Source organism: Aspergillus fumigatus, chromosome 2 (genome assembly GCF_000002655.1).
Source record: "Aspergillus fumigatus Af293 chromosome 2, whole genome shotgun sequence".
NCBI classification, from domain to species: domain Eukaryota; kingdom Fungi; phylum Ascomycota; class Eurotiomycetes; order Eurotiales; family Aspergillaceae; genus Aspergillus; species Aspergillus fumigatus.
In genome coordinates, this window is record NC_007195.1 from 1,251,700 (window position 1) to 1,272,117 (window position 20,418).

Consider the following 20,418-nt stretch of genomic DNA (forward strand, 5'->3'; position numbering starts at 1 on the left):
CTATCATCTGCCAATCCTTGATCTTGACCTCTCCCAACCCCGACGTCGCCAAGTAACGCCACCGAGTACTAACGAAGTGCTTCCTCTAGGTTCAGCAAGGTCACAGTAACCTTGTTGTTCTCTCCATTCAGCTCCCCAGCGCCATTAATCAGGATCATCTTTGGGTCCTTCTTCAGAACCCGCAGCGACCGTGTATACGCGTTCGGCTCCCCAGTCGGGATCTCCCTCCATGGGCCCTCTCCCAGCGCCTGGTTGATGAACACGCTGCTGGAGGAATATGCGCTCACGATGATGGTGCCGTTGACGCCGCCGTACGGGGTCCAGACAACATACGGCGACGAGGTGGGGACATAGCCCGTGGTCGTGACCAGGCGCTGGTGAGGAGCCGACAGAAAGTTCTCCGGGTCGGATGAGATACGGTAGTAGACGGGGAAAGAGTAGCTGTCGGTGCCGAAGAAGGAGCCATATTCGTAGGTGTAGATGTACTTGCCATTGGGGAGCTTGGCGACCACGGGCATGCCGGGACGATCGGTGTAGGTTGGGTAGGCACTGTTACCGTCAGTCTCGTGTCGCCACAGTGATGGTCGACGCAGGTTGAAGGGGGAACATACACATCGTCAACGACAGGACCCCAGTTCTTCAGATCCGTCGAAACCTGGTGGACCATCTTCTGGCCGTGGGTGGCGTTGGCTCTCTGGTCGGAGTAGTAGCAGATCAACTTGCCATTACTGTCACGGATGGTTAGAAACTGGACTGGAACGATATGTTTACTCCCACGAAAACTTACTGAACCATCAGGAAAGGCTCCCACACCGGTGTCAACCCGTTATTGGGTATAGCCGTTCCTCCCGCAGCAATGTGGCTCACAAACTTCCACGTCACACCCGAGTCCCGCGACGCATACAGCTCGATGTGCGTTGACGACAGATCCGTGGGAATGGCGCTGCCCGCCATCAGAATCGTTCCGGCGGGGAACGACCCAATGCGCTCGGGAAGTCTGAACAGCTCCGGCTGGTAACGCAATCCGTAGCCATATACCTGGTCTTGGACCCGCGAGAGTTCCGTCCAGGTCTGTCCATGGTCCCTGGACCGGTAGATGGGGAAGTACACTTGCGGGGGCTCCTTGGAGTAGTTCTCCCAGGTGCACAGGAGATCCCCGTTGGGCAGCTCTAGGGTGCGCGCGTACAGGACGCGCGGGATGTTGTAGTCAGCCGGGGGTTGGAAGACGGTCACCGCATTGTAGGTTGGGATTTTGGCCCGAGGGACACTTGCGGCCAGGGCCAGAGGCGCGAGGGCCAGAAGGCGAAGGAATCTCATTGTGCAGTCAGGAACCTGCGTGCTTGACAGCTTGAGTTGTCAATGATTCCTGGGGACTGCGACAACCTGGGTTTTATAGTCGACCATCGTGAAGCTCATCTCGTCAAGTCTTCAAGCAATCGGATCATGATTAGACGAAAGGAGTATCGAAAATGCGGAGAGGACTTCATCCCGCCGGAGTTGTCCCCTGTACGGATTCGCCCAGAGCCAGCCACAATTCGGCTGCTAGGCAAAAGCTAGCTATTCTGGGAATTTCCATCAATCTGCACCTAAACCGAGGAAAATGAAGAATCTCGATGCCATCGTGATTCTAGTCGCGAAGTCAAACGGTGCCGCCACAATTTTGTCGTGTCAAGGGGTTCAGCAGCATGCCAAGACTCAGAAAGGAGGCATGCAACGGCTTCTTTAGGTCACCAGCGACGCTGTGTCGGGAAGTGGGGGATGCGCGGCAACGGCAGAGCGTCTTGATCTCTTCAACACTCGGCCACGAAGAGAGGAATGGATGAACGATCATCATCGGTCGAGGCCGAGTTGTGCAATCAGCCCATGGTGCGTCATATGCTCGGAGAAATGGCTCGGAGAAATGCAGGTTGGCTTTGAGGAAATTGAATTCATTGAGGTCGTGAGTCTTGACACGACGTGTGGAGAAGTGCAGGAAGCGGAGTCATACTGTGTACCTCTGGGGTGGAGTCACTGGAGTGTGTTGATGCGGGGAACCCAGCGAGGAACGCGTCAGGACTCAATCTATGGATCATTGGATAGCTTACCCGTTTGATCCCAGGAAATGAGGCCAAGAGAAGTTGGACGGAGGCCGGACCTATTGTAAAGCACATGGCAGCGCCTCGCTCAGATGAAAACTGAAGACTGAAGACTTGATGGTTGTCATCACTCGGAGAATTGCAATGCAGCCTTTGCTGTGGAGGTTGCACAACCCATCGACTGTGACGAAGACAAGACTGGCCTCCTTTCAAGTTGACTCTCGTTGAGGCAGGACAAAGAGCCAATTGGAGAAATATGGCGTACAACAATATCAACAAGTGATCATGGTTGCTATGATTCTATACATGACTAGGCTATTTATTGCGCCCATAACCCGGACGAGAGAGTATCCAGATGGAAAGACTGACGATTGCTCCAGAGACGGTGTATCTACATGGTGACGATGCAGATCCCACAGACTCAGACTGTAGCTCTTGTCTCCGAACTTGGAGGCAAGGTGGAATTTGACGATAACTATCCTGTCCCTGTCCCTGGTCAAAACGAGGTACTGGCGAAGGTCCTCTATACCGGTGTTTGTCAGAGTGGTAAGTTTACCCAGTACCAGTACCAGAACCAACTGGAGCCATTCTCCTGAGCAATCAGATCTCCACACCAAGAATGGAACTGCAGCCGGTGCCGACGGAAACCCCATCACAAACATCAAGCGTCCTCACGTGGGTGGACACGAAGGAGTCGGTCGGATTGTGGCAGTGGGGCCGGGTTGCGGACCCGGCTTGAAGGTTGGAGGCCTCGTAGGGATTCGCTTCGCCAGTCGTGTCTGCAGACGATGCGAGTTCTGCCTCGCCGGGACAGAACAGTATTGCATCAGAAGCACCAATCATCTGCACCACGAGGATGGGAGTTTCCAAATGTACATTGCTCTCGACGCGGACTACCTGACGATCCTGCCGGACGACATCGATCCGCAGGTGATTGGGCCGGTCTTATGCGCCGGGGTGACGGCTTACAAGGTTTGCAATCCCCCATTGGTTCCGTGGTCTTCTAACAGGTTAGGCCGTTCTCAACGCCAACATCAGAGCGGGGAACTGGCTGGTCGTGGTGGGTGCTGGAGGTGGCCTCGGACACCTCGCGGGTAGGATCGTACCTTTGGCCAGACTACAGGACAGCTGGCTGACATTGCATCAGTTCAATACGCCAAAGCCCATGGCGCGCTGGTTATCGGAGTCGACGCTGGCGATAAACGAGACTTCGTTCTAGGACTTGGTGCTATCGAGTTCGTCGACTTCAAATCTGTCGACCCTGTGCAGCGTGTGCACGAAATCACCGGACTAGGGGCACACGCCGTAGTTGTGACAGCCGGCAATGCAAAAGCGTTTGCCCATGCATGCGACATGCTGCGTGTCGGTGGCACTCTGAGCTGCGTTGGCATTCCTCCAGGGCGTCCTGTGCTGGAGACCCCCATCTGCACCATTGTCATCAAAGGGCTCAGGATCACTGGCAACCTGGTTGGCTCGCTCAAAGAATGCATGGAAGCAGTTGAGCTGGTCCGTCGCGGAATGGTTAAACCAGAAATCCGAGTACGGCCATTCAGGGATCTGCCTCAAGTGTATGAGGAAATGGAGAAAGGTGATATTTCAGGACGCATCGTCCTCGGGGTTGCAGAATGATCTTTGTCTTTCGTTCTTATCTTTGGCTGCTGAATAAGAATGCTAGTTCAATCAATGAACGCGGTCATTTTGCTGTGAGATGCTCTCTTCTTCTTCCATGTCTAGCCTCGCAACAAGCCCAACACTCAAACGAGCAGGAGCCATCACCAAAGCCTCGGCTGTTTTCGCCCGAAGAATTGAGTTCAGCATCGGATCATGCTCCAGGAAGGGCAGAATCTTCTGATACAAAGCGTGTAGGAAGTCCGGAGGCCCGAACTCAAAGGCACTTGAAAACGAGCTCGGAGGAGTATGAAGAATGATATCTGCCAGCGAGTTGGCAACCTCAAAGCATTTCAGTAGCTATACCCAGCGTCATTCCCTCGTTTCGACAATATCTTGCAGTAGTCTGCATAGACTCACCTGATCCCGGCCCAGAGGCAGCAAGTCTGCTTCAGACAGTCCATGGAGGGACACCAACAGATCACGCCCGACAATTACAGGGAATCGAAAGGTCATCACCTCGGTGGTAGCTGTCGACGATAGCAGGTGCCCAGATAATGCTTCCTGCCAGACAATCGTCCTCATCCATTCTCTGGTGATGTAACAATCCGCCAGTCGTGTGGATGCCTGATGGTCCGAGTTGAAGGCTAGGAGCGACAGTGCCGCTTCGGTTTCAGCTAGACTAGATGGGGATACAGCTTGAGCCAGACTGTCACTACGGCATCGTTGTTCCCGAATCTGGTCGAATGTGGCAAAGAGACTGAAAAGCTCGAGTAACCCCCGTGCATGAGGGTCCACTGCCAGTTGTGCTGCATCTGGGACCTGAATTGGATCACTGTATGAAGGCCTCACGCCAAGATGCATAGCATATCCTCTATACTGTATCAGTACCCGCAAACTGCTCAGTGAGCTTACAGGTCTACGGTCACCTACCTCTCAGACACCCACAGCAACACAAACACAATCTCCCTGTTTGCAACAACACCATCCGTAACGACAGCATTCCGTTCGTTCGTGTCCAACCCTAATAGTCTCGCGCTTGCGATGGCCTCCTGTATGAACAGCATAGCTGACTTTCGTTGGTTAATCTTTGCATGATACACATGCAGAAAGAATGAAACAAGTACACCCTTGACGTCGAGGTTCTCTCGGTAATCACTCCGCTCCCGAAGCTGCATACACGCCGATTTGAGCTGGCTACTGTCCACCATGTGACCATCATCGCCAGCCATGGGAGCAAGCTGCAACTGTGCCATCGTCGCGGCACACAGCGCCAGCACTAAGCAAAGTGTCTGCGCATCGCAGGTGCCGTTCCCCAACTGTTGCAAAACCGCATCTGCGTCGACCACCGGCCAAACACTATACGAGAAAGTCTGGTACAGGCGCACAATATAGACCAGTACCGTCTTGGAAATGCACGAAGACAGGGACTCATCCCGCTCAGTATCAGCATGAACGTCAGCGGGAATTGCCGGACGATTCTCGACCGACTGGGTTCTTGCCGCAGCTTCCTCCGTATGAGCATGGCCAATCGATCCATCGCAGGCGGACCTGCTCTTGCTGGTATATCGCTTGGCTTTTGGTCCCCTCCGTCCTGGTGGCTTGAGGTACGTGCAGTCCGCCTCCTTAGACGTCTTCAGGCAAGTATCACAAGGCGAGGAGCCGTTACACTTCACCTTGCGAGATATACACTCATCACATGCTCTCTTGGTGAGTTGCCGGCGCATCCGGATCAGTATAACGTATCCTCTACTATCAAGGTGATCGAAGAGGTCATGGAAGTGGAATTCGTGTTGTCACAGGATGATCAAGCACCTGCAGTCTGCAGATGAGGGGAAAGTCGCGCTGTCCATGCATGCTGGCAGCCGGACCGACATTGGTGGGTTCTACAGCTTACATTGAGAGCACTTCTATCCTCTTCATACTGAAATGCCAAACTGAAATCTCCATGGTCTCATCAACAGATACCTTATCCTTAAGTGAAGATATCGACACTCCTTCTCGGCCAACTCTCTCCCTCCGCCAACGACGTCATGAAGACCCCGCTGCGGGAGGACCTTCCCTAATTTCAGATCCCTTCCATATGCGACAATCGAAACCACATAGATTCTCCAGAAGACTCACCGAACAATTTGCATATATACCTAGGTACTCTTCATTTTCCACCCTCTCTTTTCTTCCTCTCCCTTCCCAACCCTCCTCCTAAAACGCACGTAAACCTCTCAAAAATGGACAAACCACTCGGCCCAACCAACACAGACGTACGCCGCCCTGCAACCCTCCTCCCCCTCCCCAAATCGCTAACAAGAAATACCCAGATCCGCGAGCTCGCGGCCGAAGAATCCTCCGCAGCAGTAATCTTCCCCTCCTTCACCTCCACAACCGCATGGTCCCTCGGTCTCGCCCTCCGCGACCGCATCCTCTCGCTCCCTGCCGACCAGCGCAAACCAGCCCTGATCTCCATCTCTCTAACCGGCGGCTCCGAGCCACACGTTATCTTCCAGTGCGCGACCGAACCGGGCACCGTCGCGGACAATGAGGTCTGGGTGAGGCGGAAGCGGAATACCGTGCTGCGGTGGGGCGTGTCCAGCTGGTTGATGCGGAATAAGATGCTGGCCAGCACCGGGCTTAGCGCATCCGAGGTGGAGGAGGCGTTTGTGAAGAAGTTCGCGCTCAAGAGCTCGAGCGGGGGTGCTGCGGATGACTTTGCCATCCACGGCGGTGCGTTCCCTGTTCGGGTCAGGAGCGTTGATGGTGTGGTGGGCGTCATTGTTGTCAGTGGGTTGAAGCAGGAGCACGATCACCAGGTCGTTCTCGAGGTGGTCCGCGATTACATCCAGAACAACGCTTGAGCTGTTTGGCTTTCATCACGCTGTTGGCATACTCTACACAAGCAAGTACAGGGATTTATCGCGCTCAATTTGAGCAACTGCTTTGTACAGGACGTGAATAGTTTAGGCGAAAAAGAGGGTACCGTGTCAAATGAGGTATCATGTATTGGGCCTCTAATCATACATCGAGGCGACTCTGGCGTATTTCCAAAGGAAAGTCCATAATGAATCAATTAACATATCAAAACTCCGTAAATCCCTCTAAAGTAATTTTACAGTTCGTCATGTCCGCTGGGCTCATCCTCCTCATCCGCTGGTGCAGAGCCATACAGCTTGCTAGTGATGGGGTAGGCCACATTGGACAGTTGCTCCTTCTGCTCCTCAAAGTCCTCGGTGGTGGCAGTGGCGGCGTTGTCCTCCAGCCAGTCGGTCACCTCCTTGACAGCATCCAAGATGGTCTGCTTGTCATCCTCATCGATCTGGCCACCAAGCCCGTTCTCGTCGTTGACCTGGTTCTTCAGGCTGAAGGCATAGTTCTCGAGAGAGTTGCGAGCCTCAATCTTGGCCTTGATGGCCTTGTCCTCCTCGGCGAATTCCTCGGCCTCCGCGACCATGCGGTCGATCTCCTCCTGGGACAGACGACCCTTGTCGTTTGTAATGGTGATGGACTCGGCCTTGCCGGTACCCTTGTCGCTGGCGCTAACCTTCAGGATACCGTTGGCATCCAGGTCGAAGGAGACCTCAATCTGAGGCACGCCACGAGGAGCGGGAGGGATACCCGTCAACTCGAACTTTCCGAGGAGATTGTTGTCCTTGGTCAGAGAACGTTCTCCCTCATCTGAGATAAGTCAGTATATCTCCATATCTTCAATCAAGTACAATGGCAAAACACTTACAAACTTGGATCAAGACGGTGGGCTGGTTGTCAGCGGCGGTCGAGAAGATTTGAGACTTGCGGGTAGGAATGACGGTGTTGCGGGGAATGAGCTTGGTCATGACACCACCGGTGGTCTCAATACCCAGGGTAAGAGGGTTGACGTCCATGAGAACGACATCGCCAGTACCTTCCTCACCAGAGAGGACACCACCCTGAACGGCAGCACCGAAAGCGACAGCCTCATCGGGGTTGATACCCTTGGAGGCCTTCTTGCCGCCAAAGAACTCTTCGAGGAGAGCCTGGACCTTGGGAATACGAGTGGAACCACCGACCAGAACAATGTCGTTGACATCAGACTTCTTGACCTTGGCGTCCTTGAGCACCTGCTCGACCGGCTTCAGAGTCTTCTTGAACAGATCCATGTTGAGTTCTTCGAACTTGGCGCGAGTGAGAGTCTCCGAGAAGTCCTCGCCGTTGTGGAAGGATTCGATTTCAATGCGAGTGGACATCTGGGAAGACAGAGTACGCTTGGCCTTCTCGACTTCGCGCTTGAGCTTACCCATGGCCTTGAGGTCCTTGGAGACATCAACGTTGTGCTTCTTGTTGTACTGCTTGACGAAGTAGTCCATAACGCGGTGGTCAAAGTCCTCACCACCAAGGTGGGTGTCACCGGCAGTAGCCAAGACCTCGAAGACGCCGTTGTCGATGGACAGAAGGGAGACATCGAAAGTACCACCACCAAGATCGTACACAATGACCATGCGCTCATCACCAGTCTTGTCCAAACCGTAGGCAATAGCGGCGGCCGTGGGCTCATTGACAACACGGAGAACGTTCAGGCCAGCAATGGTGCCAGCATCCTTGGTAGCCTGTCTCTGGGCGTCGTTGAAGTAGGCGGGAACAGTGACAACAGCGTGGGTAACCTTCTTTCCGAGGTAGCCCTCAGCGATATCCTTCATCTTTCCAAGGACCATGGCGGAAACCTCCTCGGGGGTGAAGATCTTGGGGGACTTGTTGACTTCGACCTTAACGACAGGCTTGCCATCCTTGTTGACAACCTTGTAGGGGAAGTTCTTGGCGTCCTTCTGGACATCCTTGTCATCGAACTTGCGTCCAATCAGACGCCTGGCAGAGGTTAGCACAAACTCTTCAGCTATCCAAACCTCCATTGAAAGACTCACTTAATGTCAAAGATGGTCCGGGTAGGGTTCGAGGCGTATTGGTTCTTGGCGGCGTCACCAACCAGACGCTCTTCATCAGTGAAGGCGACATAGGAAGGAGTGATACGGTTTCCTTGGTCGTTGGCGATGATTTCAACCTTTCCGTTCTGCATCACACCGACACAAGAGTATGTTGTTCCAAGATCGATACCGATGACTGTGGACAGCACGATTTAGCACGAGAACTTCATGATTTCGGAAAAACAATATCCAAGACATACCAGTGCCATAGTTTTCCTGTACTGAGTCTTCCTCAGCGTGTGCGGTTCCGAAAAAAGCCAATGGCGCAATGAAGACAAGGAGGAGGTAGAAAACAGTGGTCCAAGCAGTGAACGGCTTGGCCGCGCCATTGCGACTCGATAGTCGCGACATGGTGAGTATGTGAGGTGTAGAAAGGAGCTCCTTCACAATGAAAGTGATGAAGAAGTGTACGGTCTATCAAGGTGTCTCAATCCAGGCGGTTGAGGATACGTGTCGATCTCCCAAAACACGTTCCAAAATCCCCAAAGTCCCAGTAAACACACTTCCTTACAATGTAAAGGAAGAATGACAAGACAATCAAGGGTTAGAAGGAGAAAAGAGAACAAGTGAGAGACGACCGGGGGGTGTCGAATGGACGAGTTGAAGAAAGAAGAGGAAGAAGAATGTCCAGGAAGCTACGGCCAGCTTTGTTCTTCTTGTATGGGTTGGCGGCGGCAAAGAGATCGCAGCGGCCATGCTGGCCTTTTCGCAGGAGTTGCATTTAAGGTTACTTCTCACCCTGTGATTGGCTGCTTCAGGTCTCCCAGCGCTGAAGACTGAGTCAGCAGGGTCCTTCACCGCCCGATTTCTGCCGGCCAAATCCCGAGGCGTTCATTCATGGCGATTCCCAAAAGGGGAAATCAGGGCTCAGTGCCACGGAAATGTGGAGCAGCCGCTCGAAATTGCTAGAAGAGGGCACTTTTGCTTCACTCAATTGGCAGTTGTGGATACGTGGACAATATCCAATGGTTACCGCATTGGCAATTCCTGTTATTGGGCCAAACTCAGAACAGTACACCCAAATCTCAGCCGGAAGGATATACTCTGATAATCATACTCTGTGTATTGTATGCCAAGTGGACAGCTTGTCAATACCTTAGCCATGGAGGCTCATTTTCGTAGCCCTACGAGTAACTCTGTGACTAATCCCAAAGAGTCAAGCTCTCAGATTCGAGAATGGACAAACTCGGAATGCACCTTATGCCTTTATCACTACAGGACAAGTCCAATACTTGGTGGCAATCTGGAAAACATCAAAGAGGCAAAGCGATGTACAAGAGAATATGCAATCCTTAGTCATAATATTCTAGTGGTATCTATATACTTGCGACTACCTCTATCAATGTACTCGGTTTCATTCAAGCAAGCCAGCGGCCACCGTGTCGCCTCCTGATCGTAGAACAATCCTCGTAGGTGCTTCCAGAGGGACTGCCTGGTCCATCTCAACCACAATGCGTGCCACAGAACCAGGTGGAACAATCTTAGGCTTCTTCTTGATTACCGAGCCAGATCCCTTATCGAGTGTCGCGACCAAGCGGCTGATCCGTCCTGGAACGTGAAGTCGCCCTCGGTGAATATCTACCATGCTAGGCATTAGATGGTCGAACGCTAGCACCTTTGCCGTGAAAGAGGTGATATTCGCGATGGGTGCTGATGGGCGGCAAATCACATCGCCAGACCGAAGGTGAATAGGATCGATATTCGCCAGATTGAGAACCACGTTCTGACCAGCCACTGCCCAGTCGTTCGGCTCGCCGTCCACTTCTAGGCTTCGAATGGTAGCCGTCTCCCCGCTAGGCATAGTCAGAATTTGGTCGCCCACTTGCAAGCTGCCGGCATCGATCCGACCAGAAATCGAAAGAGGATTCTGCACGCCGCCACGGAAGACATCGCTGATCGTCATGCGCAATGGCTTGTCCAACGCATAGCTGTAAGGTTCGGTTGCCTCCAGCTCTTCAACCAGAGTACGGCCCGTGTACCATGACGCATTCGGGTCATCGCTGCGTCGAGTGACATTGTCTCCTCTGAAGCCCGAGCAGGGAACGAAGGCGATATTCTTCGCCTGAAACCCGGCAGTCGTCAAAAATGACGAGATCTGTTGTTCAATCTCCTCATACCGGTCCCGGCTCCATTCCACCGCGTCCATCTTGTTCACGGCAATAATAATTCTTTGCACACCCATACTTCGTACCAACAGGGCGTGTTCCTTGGTCTGGCCTCTCAAGCCCGACTCGAAATTTCCGGTTCCGGAGTCGATAACGAGCACGGCAAAGTCTGCCTGGCTGGCTCCTGCAATCATGTTCGGAACGAAATCTCTATGTCCCGGGGCATCCACAATCGTGAAGACAGTATTCTCCGTCTCGAACTTGTTCATCGCAATGTCAATCGTGACACCGCGAGCTCTCTCCTCGGTACCCTGATCAAGTACCCATGCAAGGGCAAAAGATCCTTTGCCAATCTTTTCAGCCTCCCTCTGATACCTCTCCAATGTCCGCTGGTCAACAGCTTTCAAATCCGCCAGTAAACGTCCCATAAGTGTGCTTTTTCCTGCATCCACATGACCTGACTTTTCTGTCAGCAGCGTCCACTGTGGTGTAGATGATGACTACTGACCGATAACCGCAAAGTTCATTGCTCTCTTCCGTTGAGACTTATGATACTCCGACAAGACATCCAAATTCTTGCTCTTGACAGCCACCTTCTCCTGGACACTAAGATTGTTCATGCCACCAGCCAGGTCACCCTGGTTCTTCTTGTCGCCTGCTGACTTTGACGCAGGTTGTTTCGACTTGAAGCCTGCTTATCTATTAGGGAACAATTTATATCTTTCTCCGAATAGCCAAACCTTTAGCTGAGCTCTGAGCATTGAGGACCACGTCATCCGGGCTGGGACCTGCAAAGTCAAAGGGTTCAGTAAGATCCTGTCCGTAGATCTGCATGAGATCAACTGTGCTTGAATACAAGTGGCTGGGCTCAGTAATTTGAGGCCGCGTATTGGCTCCAACGATAGTGCTAGCAAATGTAGACGGTGGCGCCCGAATACTGGCCTTGGGCCGCTCCGTTTCCTCTTCGCCGGCGCATGGTTTCCTCGTTGTAGGTTCCCCTGGAATCATCTCTGGACTCTTTGCCTTAGAAGGCTCAGGCGATAGCTTCTTCTGAGCTAGAGGACTCTCGGAAGGTGTCCCTCTTCTTAGCGTACGGGGTAATTGCCCACTCTCCGACGGCTTCTGAGCCTTGCCATTGCCTGCAAGCCTTTCGCGTAAGGACAGAGAAGCTAGTTTCGACTCGACCGTCGGTGTTCTGTCGGGAGTACCAGGCTCGCCAGGAGTGGTCGGTGCACCCGATGCGGCTTTGTCGGTCTCTTTCTTCTTCCGCGCAGCAGCCAAGGCAGCCAACTTTGACACTTTCCCACCACTCTCTGGAGCGCCTCCAAGCAAACCCAATCGAGGATAAAGAGGTTCGATGAGGATCTCCCCTTTGCGATGCGCGGGAACATTAAGCCATGGCGAATCACGAAAGAAATCCTTGGCCGAGAAATGGGAGGATGGCGATGATGCGACAGGAGGTAGAGGGTAAGCGGGCACTGGGAGACCTGTTAGAACATTGAACACTCAAGATTCCAAGGCGGTGTCAGTCCGACTATTCCGAGCGTCAAAGGAAGGAGTGCTATACTCACTATCGTCGCAACATCGATTGGTATAATTTGCGGGTAATCCGAGCCCAACCACAAGTAAAGAAGGAAAAAGACAAATACGTATAGCAAAGAGCTTACCTTTCCCCTTGGCCGCTACTGGGGGAGCAGGATTCTGCTTCTTCTTCATCTCTTTCGTTTTCTTCCCTGAACCACAGTAACATGAGTCAGCCTCCTCTCACCATGTTCAGCATTCTTCAACAGCATCCACCAACCCACCTCGCAAGTAATTAACCGACTTTTCCACATCGTTATAGTAATGCCACAGCGCCTCTTGGACTTCATCCCGAGTCGCCGTCACAGAGGGTTCGCCCGAAAGTAACTGCGCAAGCACTTCCGCCGTACATTGCTCGAGGATCTCTTGTTCTTCCGGGTCGGGCGAGTCATATCCATCATCATAGTCATCTTCATCATAACTCACGTTTTTCACACGTAGTCGCGACATGGTGGAATAGTCCTTTGTATCAAGGTCTGAATGGGGCAGGGCAGCGGGATCTTGACGAGGGGTATCTTGGTGTGGGTGGGGGTTGGAGTTCAGAAGCGGATACTTGACAGAAAAAAGTAGCCCTGCTACACTTTTCTGAGTGTTTCTCAATTCCTGTATGAAAAACGCGTTTTTTGAGAGGGAGGCGGCGGAAAAGTGATGAACAGGAGAGCCTCATGAGGTCCGCGGGATTGTTGTGAAGGTGAGAGGTTCAAGGCCACCACGTCATTCTCCACAGTTGCTGCTCTCGGTTTGAGTATTTCCGTCAACTGAGATTGGGCAATCAACAACTATTGTGTATTCGAAGATAGAGTAAAATCAAATTTGTTTGTTCAATTTTTAATGCAGGTCTAACGGATGAAGCCACCAATTGCACAGTCGGGAGTTTCTATTGCTCCATCGGTTATACAGGGTTGGTAGTGATGTTTCTATGATTATTCTCAAGCAATCCAAAACCGCTCTACATGATCGGGATAGGTGCAACACATCATGTCCATGTATCTTTTCTATCGTGTGCCATGTGTATGCCATAATCAGGAGAGCCCTCAGTGAAAGTTTTCGCATTCCACGGCGATGCGTCTGCAAAAATGCAAACCTACTTCAGAGGGCTTCCCCCGAAGAAATCCCCCGCACCTGGCCCACTAAAAGTGCCATTACTCGGAGTAAGAGCAATCGAACGTCGGAATGCCTGTCGGGGTGTTGCTGGGGCGCTGGTCGTGGCTGTGGCAGTGGCAGCACCCCCTACATCAGGTGTACTAGGTGTGTTGCGACCGCTGCTATTCTGCATGGTCACTGCCGTGCCTGGTCTAGAAAGAACCGTCGCGACACCATTCCGGGGTGGTGGTCTGAAACCAAGTTTGGATCCTTCGCGGAAAATTTCTTCCAGGATTTGATTCACAATTCCTGCATCCTCGTATTCCTGGAACTTCTTCCACAGACGAAGAGCCATGCGGGCATCTTCAATTGAGTCGTGACCCTGGTTATTGTCAGCCGGCTCTTCTTGGATGTATTCTTTGAACACGGCCCAAGCTAAATATCGGAGACTAAGTCGCCGGTTCTTGCCAGGGTGGAAGTAAAGGTATTGTGTGTCGACCGTCTGGCTCTTAGGCACCTGTATGTTGATTTTGCGAAAGTCGGAAGCAAGACCATGACCGACAAAGACGCAACCCAGGTTGAGAAGCAGCCATAGTTTCTTGTAAGCAACTTTGAGAGGGACCAGGTTGTGTTGACTGGTCCTGGGGTCTAAGTCGCCAGGTTTAATACCGGAATATTGAGTGACATAGTCGACAATAGGTTCTTTAATAGTGATATAGTCATCGATGAAAGGTACTCCCTCATGGACTCCAGACCCCCGAAGGACGGATACTCGAGCAAGTCCACTTTTACTGGGCCGCACAATTTCCTGTGACCCGTCGGCTTTCACATCGATCTCCGCTTTCTCGAGGTCAACAAATTCTGTATCAAGAGCAACGGGAGTGCCAGGAGTTGGCTTCTCCTCTTCTGTAAGCGTCTGGCGGGTTTCCACGGCACGGCCACCACTGGAGTCTCGTTAGCACAAAGGATGTTAACTTAGAAATATTCTGACTCACTTCAATGACCAATCGCGGAAAAGCAGAGTGGTATCCAGGACATTCTTCCAAGAGTCATCGACAGCATGGCGAGCATCCTTCACCTGATACGCAAGGATACAGGGTGACTTCCATGGTTGATTGAACCGAAGAGCCTCGTCCTTGTCGACTTCTGTCACAAGGAAGTCATTAAACAAGTGCCACCTGTTCTTCGCCTCTGGTTCGCGAGAGGAGATAGAGACATTGATGAATGACACCAAGTGCGGTTTTTGATGCTCTGGGATGTCGATTTCAGAGACAAGGCCTACTAACTCGTATACAACAAGATTAGGCAGCTTGTTCTGCAACTGAGTCTTGAGCTCGTCTCCTTCGAAACACATAACTTGGCCGTTGTCAACGGCAATGCCTACCTCCTCGGGTAACCAGCCAGGAATGGACCATAATCTTCTGCAAATGGCGTTACTGAGAGCCGCATTGAGAATCAGGACCAGAGGCATGCGATGAATAGATTTCCTTATGGTCACTTGCTGATATCGCCGGCAATAGTTGCACCATCCCCTGTTCTGTGTCTCTCGCTCAATACTTGCTCTCAGGATACTCGAAAATCGGAAAGCTGGATTTCTGCGAGCTTGTTTGATATCAATGGTAGGGTAAATTAGCTCATTGGCTAAGGAGTTGCCAGGTCTGACGATCTCATTCTGGCAAAACATGCATCGGATTGACTCCGACGCAATGGTCGAAAGTCTATGGTCTAAATCATCGGAGCTCGGGACAATCATGCGGAAATCGTGCGCGATCTGGTTAAGGAAAAATCTATTCACAGACTGAATGGCGGAAGAGAGAGATTTTGTGGTTAGGTTTTCCTCGAGCAGGCCGAGATTCGAAGCTTCTCGATAGCTGCTGAAAGTCTTCAGGAGGTTTGTGGCCTGACAATTCTGTCCATTGGCCTTCTCAAGCATATCGAACAGGTATCCCATCTCGCACAGGAGACAAGTCTCGTATATACAGGTGCTCGCTGCGTGGTGAAGTGCGAGGTTTCGCACAAGAGGAATGAACTTGAGCAGTTGGAGGAGCGCGTTCGTGAAGGAGTTGGCGATGTGTGTTTCCAACCCGGAGAAGCTGGTCTGGTTATAGAATCTACCGCAATGTTGGATGAGTCTTCTCAAAATCAAAGGCGTTCAATTTTTCTTACCTAAAATCAAAGTCGTCCACCCCAAACCGGCTGTACTTGATTTCGACATTACTGTACTTGAGTAGAGGATCGTCTTCGGCTTCTCCATTGAGCTTCGCGCCTGCGAGGGCCTCCGCCGTGTCGCTCACGGAGGCTTCCGATTTAAATTTGCTCTGCTCCCTTGCTTTTTCACTTAAGAATTTAGGAGCGATAAGAGCTGGTTCGGCGGTCGTCAGCGCACGCGTATTTTCGACTTGATAACGCCGTGTCTTCTTCGGATTCGGCGCGTAATGCCCCATTTCCGCAGGGCGAAGATAGGGGATGAGACTCTGGTCGATAGGCGCGGGAGGACTGCCGACTTCGAACACAAGATGACTAGGCCACGCAGACAACAACCGTTCCCGATAGTATGGCATCCCAATCATATTTAAAGGTGTATCCGGAGACCAGTCAAGGGGAGGCGGTCGAGGAACGACATCTGCGAATTCGACCTCCTTGCTCATCTCATTAAAATGAATCTTAGACGGCGAGCCCCATAAATGGATGGAACACTCCGCATCGTTAATAGCCAGAGCTTCTCCGGATGGCGAAATGTCAATCCCCAGCATGAAGGATACATTGGCTTGACGAAGGTTAATCGCATTAGGATTCATCAGATCAACTACTTGCAACTGGCCAGTCTGAGAAGCAACAAAGCTCGTTGTGGATAGTTTCGGGTGCATGCGCACGTACGCAGCTCCAGCATGAAAAGGGATGGGAGGTAACGGCGAAAGCGTCTTCAAGTCGTATACGTTGGCCAGAGGGTCCACGATCGGGGAGCCCAGGTGTCTGACTGAGAAGCCGCAGGTAACCAATAGATCGTTGCGAGCATCCATATCATTGATTGCTGTCCCATGTGACTTCCAAGACTTCACCACCCGAAAATCCGTCAGGCTCAACGCGTTGACCGATCCCGTATCCGTCGCGGCACAGAGATATCGACTCTTCTTCATCATGGTATAGTTGTGATCTGTATGCAGCTTGTCGACAATAATTCCCTTGTCAATGTCAATCGTAAACATCGCCCTCTGACATCCCGCAACAATGATCTTGTTGAGCTGCGCCGTAAAGCTCATACAGTACAAATCCGTCATCTCCTCGTGACTGATATGCCATTGCGTGAGTCCGCGTCGCGTAATCATGTGCACACTCTTTGGTGATAATGATATGACGCCCCTCTCGTGGAACAGAATTTGTCGGACAGGGCCATCTGATACCGGATGAGCGCGAACAGAAGTGTAGCGTTGCAGTTCAGGACCGTAAAATGAGGTGATTCGGCCCTAGTGACCGCGGCCGTATATCAGCATTGGAAATAAGGCCCCAGAACCAGCAAAACTTACAAACTCATTGCCGGCCCAAAGTAATTCTGACACATCGTCGAATGCTATTGTCGTCGCGACGGTCGGCAGGCCATGCGGGCTTGGAGGAGGCACCGGAATGCGCGACAATTCGTCCCAATCGGCCTCCATGGCCTCAGCATCCCAAACGGGATAGACTCGGTAACAGATTTAAGTGTGCCGACAAAGAAAGAACGCTCGTGGTTTTAGAGAACGATATGATTTTGCCCATCCGGAAGCAGGGTGAACAAGACATCATTCGGTGGAGGCGCGATTGCGGGGAAGCTGATTTGAGACGTCTTCTTGTTCAGGGTATATGGCACAATGATGGGTCAAAAGACGGGACTGCACTTTTACTGATACCATTGACAAGTCATCTTGATCAGAAGGTGAATGGAACGACGATAGAATTGTATCTGATAAGAAACCAGAAACTGTTATGCTGGAGGGCAACAGTTACCTACCTGATGAGGCGTGACCATGGCATCACGTGAAATGTTTCTACTATGACACAGGGACCCTGATAAGGTCTAGCGCCCAGAATATGTCTTCTACCTGAACACTATCTTTCAATGGTTTTTTTTCCCCTTAACACAAGCACTTCTTGTGCATTATGAGTGTAAATATACTATTCAGAAATTGCCAACATGAAGTGCTTTACACGAAACCGAGCCCCACAGAAGCTCATTATACCTCATGGATGTGAAACAAACAAAAAGCTATGAGGCTCGTAGAAAGATACACAACGAAGTCACCGCCGGTCGGACCTACCATTATCGGTAATAGGAGTTAGGGTTCGAGTTGGCTGCGCCAGCTTGTGATGGATTGTAGGCCTGATACTCCCCTCCACTGGGTGTTCCAGGTGTCAATGAAGGATAGGGGGTTGGCTTCGACGCCGTACTGGGGACTGGTGGTGGCTGGTGCGATGGAGTCGGTTGATGAGCGCCCGGTGCCGTAGGGTAAGGAGGTTGTTGTAGTGTCTGTTGCGGCGGTTGTAAGGCGAAGCCGGCAGCAGGAGGCTTGGAGGCGTCCTCGGGGGGATAGCCTGAAGGCGGGTACTCTTGTTGCTGATGCTGGAACTGCTGGTGGACACCAGGTGGAACTTGTGCGCCAGAGGGAGGATAGGGTAACCGCTGACTTGAAGACGGATGTTCGACGGGTGAATCATATACAGAAGTACCTAATTCTTGTGGGTTGTCATATGTAGATTCTGGGCGGTGGTGGACAGGCTGGTATGAGTCTGGCGGTGGTTGCTGGTGCTGTGGGAAGGATGGACCAGCAGGTGGCGTACGGCCGCGTGGATCAGGTGAGTGTGACGTTGGAGGATACATGTGCGTCTGGTCCTGCGGCCTTGGGCTGAAGTACCGTTGAGGATCCGACTGCGGAGGACCTTGTGGATAACCTAGAGGCGCGGCAGGTCCAGGATATCCGTACGGGGCCTGGCCGGGCCGACCGTACTGGGGTTGTGCAGGGTGCGCCATGGATGCTTCCAGTAGAGATTCATAGTCTCGTCGGGCTTTGATGAATTTTTCATTGAGCTGCGTAAACTCATCTAATCTATATTAGCCAAATGAATTGCAGCGCGGGGTCTTCTTTGACATACCTTTCTTTTGAGAATACTTCCCAATGAGCTCAATCAACTTGGGCCGAATTGACAACGTCGAGTGGTACAAAGACGTGATTTCCTCGTTGTCTTGCACATTCAACTCCGAGCTACGGGTGCTCAAAAGCGTAAGAAGCTTCTCCACATTCTTGATTTGGCCAAACACTTCCGCCTCCATTTGGGCTTCTCTCTGCAGCTCTTCTACCGTTGGATCTGGCAGTTTCTCCACGTAGTTCAGAGGGAAAATCCCAGTTTGGCCCCTTAAGGAGCCCTTCCACCAGTCCTTGTACACGGACTCAAGCACCGCAATAATGTCCCCTTTCCTGAATTGTAATTCACCCGGTTCGGAAGGCTGGAAGTCGAACAAAGCTCTGACCCGGGAGACGGTAGCTGCGGAAGTACCTGGCGGTACCGCTTGCGATGTCGCTGTCTGGGTCTGGCTGGCCGGTTCGGAGACAGAAGTGCTTGGTTCCGCTTTAGGCTCAGGGGCCGCGCTGGGTTTTTCCCTGATGGAAAGAGCCAGCGCCATCTGCAGTTCTTCTTCTTCCTTCTGCCGATCTGCCTCTGTAATCTCTCGTTTCCCGGGTTTAGACGGAGGCTGTAGGTTGGGATCTGAGAAAAAGAGATCAGTCCTTGCATCATAGCCAGCGTTGGTGTCCCGTGAGCCTTACTCTGCGTCTTCAACTTCATGTAGGCCTGCTCCATGATTCCGAAATCAGGGTTGTTAGCGAACATCTGCGCCCACTCCTGCATGCGCTCCAAAATCTTTGGTTTGACTTGCTGATGGGTGTTCTGCAGCGTGTCCTGGTCAGTACGATCCTCAAGAAATCAGTGCGCAGAGCTCACCCTGTCGTTCGCGAGACGAAGAAGAGCATCAGTGAAACTTCTCGACGCGAGTTCGCGGTGTATCTTCGGGCCACAATTTTGAGCTAATGCATTGGCCAGCTAGACAGAAGCCAGGAGTCAGACACCGAAAGTAATTATTCCACGTCCGCAAGGACCACAAACCTCTAGGGTATAAAGTTGCACATTGGCATTTCTGTGTGCCAATCTCTTGATCATTGCAGCAACGGCATCCTTCGCCCTTTGAGAAGATCCATTAGCATCAACTGCAGTGGCGGACTTGGACAAACGCCTCGCAGCAAACCTACCCCGATTCCTCAGCAGCAACCTTATCGCAAACATCCTAATCACCCAGTATTAGCTTCTCTTTTTCCACGCAACCACAAAATCGAAGAGGGTCGCATACGAGGATATACTCCCAATTCTCGGAGGTCAGGTTCTCGTCCGTCGCCTTGGCTGTTGAAGCAAACAGTCGTCAGCAATTTTTTGACTACATACAGTCTACCTGAAAACAACAAAATAACATGTTTACAAATCACAAGACTTACCAACTGCATCATCAAATGCGTTTTGTTGTGCGCGAAACATTATTCCTTTCTTGTCTCAATCCTCCCGCCCAGGCAGAACAATTGTGTCGGAGATGATCTGCTCTTTTCGACTCAAAGAAAATGCTGACGTAGAGATATTCGAAGAGATTTGTATATTGGATGCCTTCAAGGAATCGAGGCGAAAGTCCCTACTGTCGATGTTTGAACGGCAGTGGTTGAGTCCGTCGACGTCAACTATGGTTGGTAGCTTGATAGTAGATAGCTACTTGGGGTCCGCCTGACAGTGCGGGGGTAACGGTTTGGTTGCTGTATGTGTAAACAGTTAAAGCGTGAGAGGGGAAGGGATATCGCAAAACGCTTAGTTATATTAGCTCTCACTGGAAGAGAGACAAGTGTTCCAATTCAAAAACAGTTGAGATGAAGCGGGTGCAAGGTGTAATGGCTGCAACCTGATGCAAAACAGGTGACGATGGTCCGCAGCCGCAAGGCAGTGCCTGCTCCA

At 51.8% G+C, this 20,418-nt stretch overlaps 9 protein-coding genes across 9 annotated transcripts; 3 read left to right on the forward strand and 6 right to left on the reverse strand.

The window, feature by feature from the left end:
* Nucleotides 1-68: 68 nt before the first annotated feature.
* On the reverse strand, nucleotides 69-1,317 carry AFUA_2G04570 (sialidase family protein; the record flags this gene model as incomplete). Its single annotated transcript, XM_744496.1, has 3 exons — nucleotides 69-549; nucleotides 612-748; nucleotides 814-1,317. The coding sequence occupies 3 exons, from the start codon at nucleotides 1,315-1,317 to the stop codon at nucleotides 69-71; spliced, it is 1,122 nt and encodes a 373-aa protein (XP_749589.1).
* Nucleotides 1,318-1,359: 42 nt separating this feature from the next.
* On the forward strand, nucleotides 1,360-2,092 carry AFUA_2G04580 (uncharacterized protein; the record flags this gene model as incomplete). The annotated part of the gene is made up of 2 exons (XM_744497.1): nucleotides 1,360-1,506; nucleotides 1,727-2,092. The coding sequence occupies 2 exons, from the start codon at nucleotides 1,360-1,362 to the stop codon at nucleotides 2,090-2,092; spliced, it is 513 nt and encodes a 170-aa protein (XP_749590.1).
* Nucleotides 2,093-2,470: 378 nt separating this feature from the next.
* Nucleotides 2,471-3,704, forward strand: AFUA_2G04590 (zinc-dependent alcohol dehydrogenase; the record flags this gene model as incomplete). Its single annotated transcript, XM_744498.1, has 4 exons — nucleotides 2,471-2,621; nucleotides 2,680-3,047; nucleotides 3,091-3,169; nucleotides 3,223-3,704. The coding sequence occupies 4 exons, from the start codon at nucleotides 2,471-2,473 to the stop codon at nucleotides 3,702-3,704; spliced, it is 1,080 nt and encodes a 359-aa protein (XP_749591.1).
* A 51-nt stretch (nucleotides 3,705-3,755) lies between these two features.
* AFUA_2G04600 (putative C6 transcription factor) lies at nucleotides 3,756-5,410 on the reverse strand (the record flags this gene model as incomplete). Its single annotated transcript, XM_744499.1, has 3 exons — nucleotides 3,756-4,043; nucleotides 4,104-4,557; nucleotides 4,617-5,410. The coding sequence occupies 3 exons, from the start codon at nucleotides 5,408-5,410 to the stop codon at nucleotides 3,756-3,758; spliced, it is 1,536 nt and encodes a 511-aa protein (XP_749592.1).
* Nucleotides 5,411-5,911: 501 nt separating this feature from the next.
* AFUA_2G04610 (DUF967 domain protein) lies at nucleotides 5,912-6,535 on the forward strand (the record flags this gene model as incomplete). Its single annotated transcript, XM_744500.1, has 2 exons — nucleotides 5,912-5,944; nucleotides 6,002-6,535. 2 exons carry the CDS (start codon nucleotides 5,912-5,914, stop codon nucleotides 6,533-6,535), a joined length of 567 nt encoding a protein of 188 aa, XP_749593.1.
* A 251-nt stretch (nucleotides 6,536-6,786) lies between these two features.
* Nucleotides 6,787-9,419, reverse strand: bipA (Hsp70 family ATPase KAR2; the record flags this gene model as incomplete). Its single annotated transcript, XM_744501.2, has 4 exons — nucleotides 8,833-9,419; nucleotides 8,573-8,768; nucleotides 7,411-8,516; nucleotides 6,787-7,352 (listed from the first exon to the last, which is right to left on the reverse strand). The coding sequence occupies exons 1-4, from the start codon at nucleotides 8,981-8,983 to the stop codon at nucleotides 6,787-6,789; spliced, it is 2,019 nt and encodes a 672-aa protein (XP_749594.1). The 5' UTR covers nucleotides 8,984-9,419.
* Nucleotides 9,420-9,986: 567 nt separating this feature from the next.
* AFUA_2G04630 (putative translation elongation factor EF-1 subunit) lies at nucleotides 9,987-12,768 on the reverse strand (the record flags this gene model as incomplete). Its single annotated transcript, XM_001481606.1, has 5 exons — nucleotides 9,987-11,194; nucleotides 11,246-11,428; nucleotides 11,478-12,215; nucleotides 12,405-12,470; nucleotides 12,543-12,768. 5 exons carry the CDS (start codon nucleotides 12,766-12,768, stop codon nucleotides 9,987-9,989), a joined length of 2,421 nt encoding a protein of 806 aa, XP_001481656.1.
* Nucleotides 12,769-13,402: 634 nt separating this feature from the next.
* Nucleotides 13,403-17,054, reverse strand: pan2n2 (poly(A)-specific ribonuclease; the record flags this gene model as incomplete). Its single annotated transcript, XM_744504.1, has 4 exons — nucleotides 13,403-14,345; nucleotides 14,397-15,494; nucleotides 15,568-16,865; nucleotides 16,926-17,054. 4 exons carry the CDS (start codon nucleotides 17,052-17,054, stop codon nucleotides 13,403-13,405), a joined length of 3,468 nt encoding a protein of 1,155 aa, XP_749597.1.
* Nucleotides 17,055-17,457: 403 nt separating this feature from the next.
* On the reverse strand, nucleotides 17,458-20,410 carry AFUA_2G04670 (ESCRT-0 subunit protein HSE1). Its single transcript, XM_077804080.1, has 8 exons — nucleotides 19,917-20,410; nucleotides 19,775-19,824; nucleotides 19,677-19,711; nucleotides 19,534-19,609; nucleotides 19,372-19,470; nucleotides 19,197-19,317; nucleotides 18,526-19,137; nucleotides 17,458-18,474 (listed from the first exon to the last, which is right to left on the reverse strand). Exons 1-8 carry the CDS (start codon nucleotides 19,954-19,956, stop codon nucleotides 17,696-17,698), a joined length of 1,812 nt encoding a protein of 603 aa, XP_077660244.1. The 5' UTR covers nucleotides 19,957-20,410; the 3' UTR covers nucleotides 17,458-17,695.
* Nucleotides 20,411-20,418: the final 8 nt, after the last annotated feature.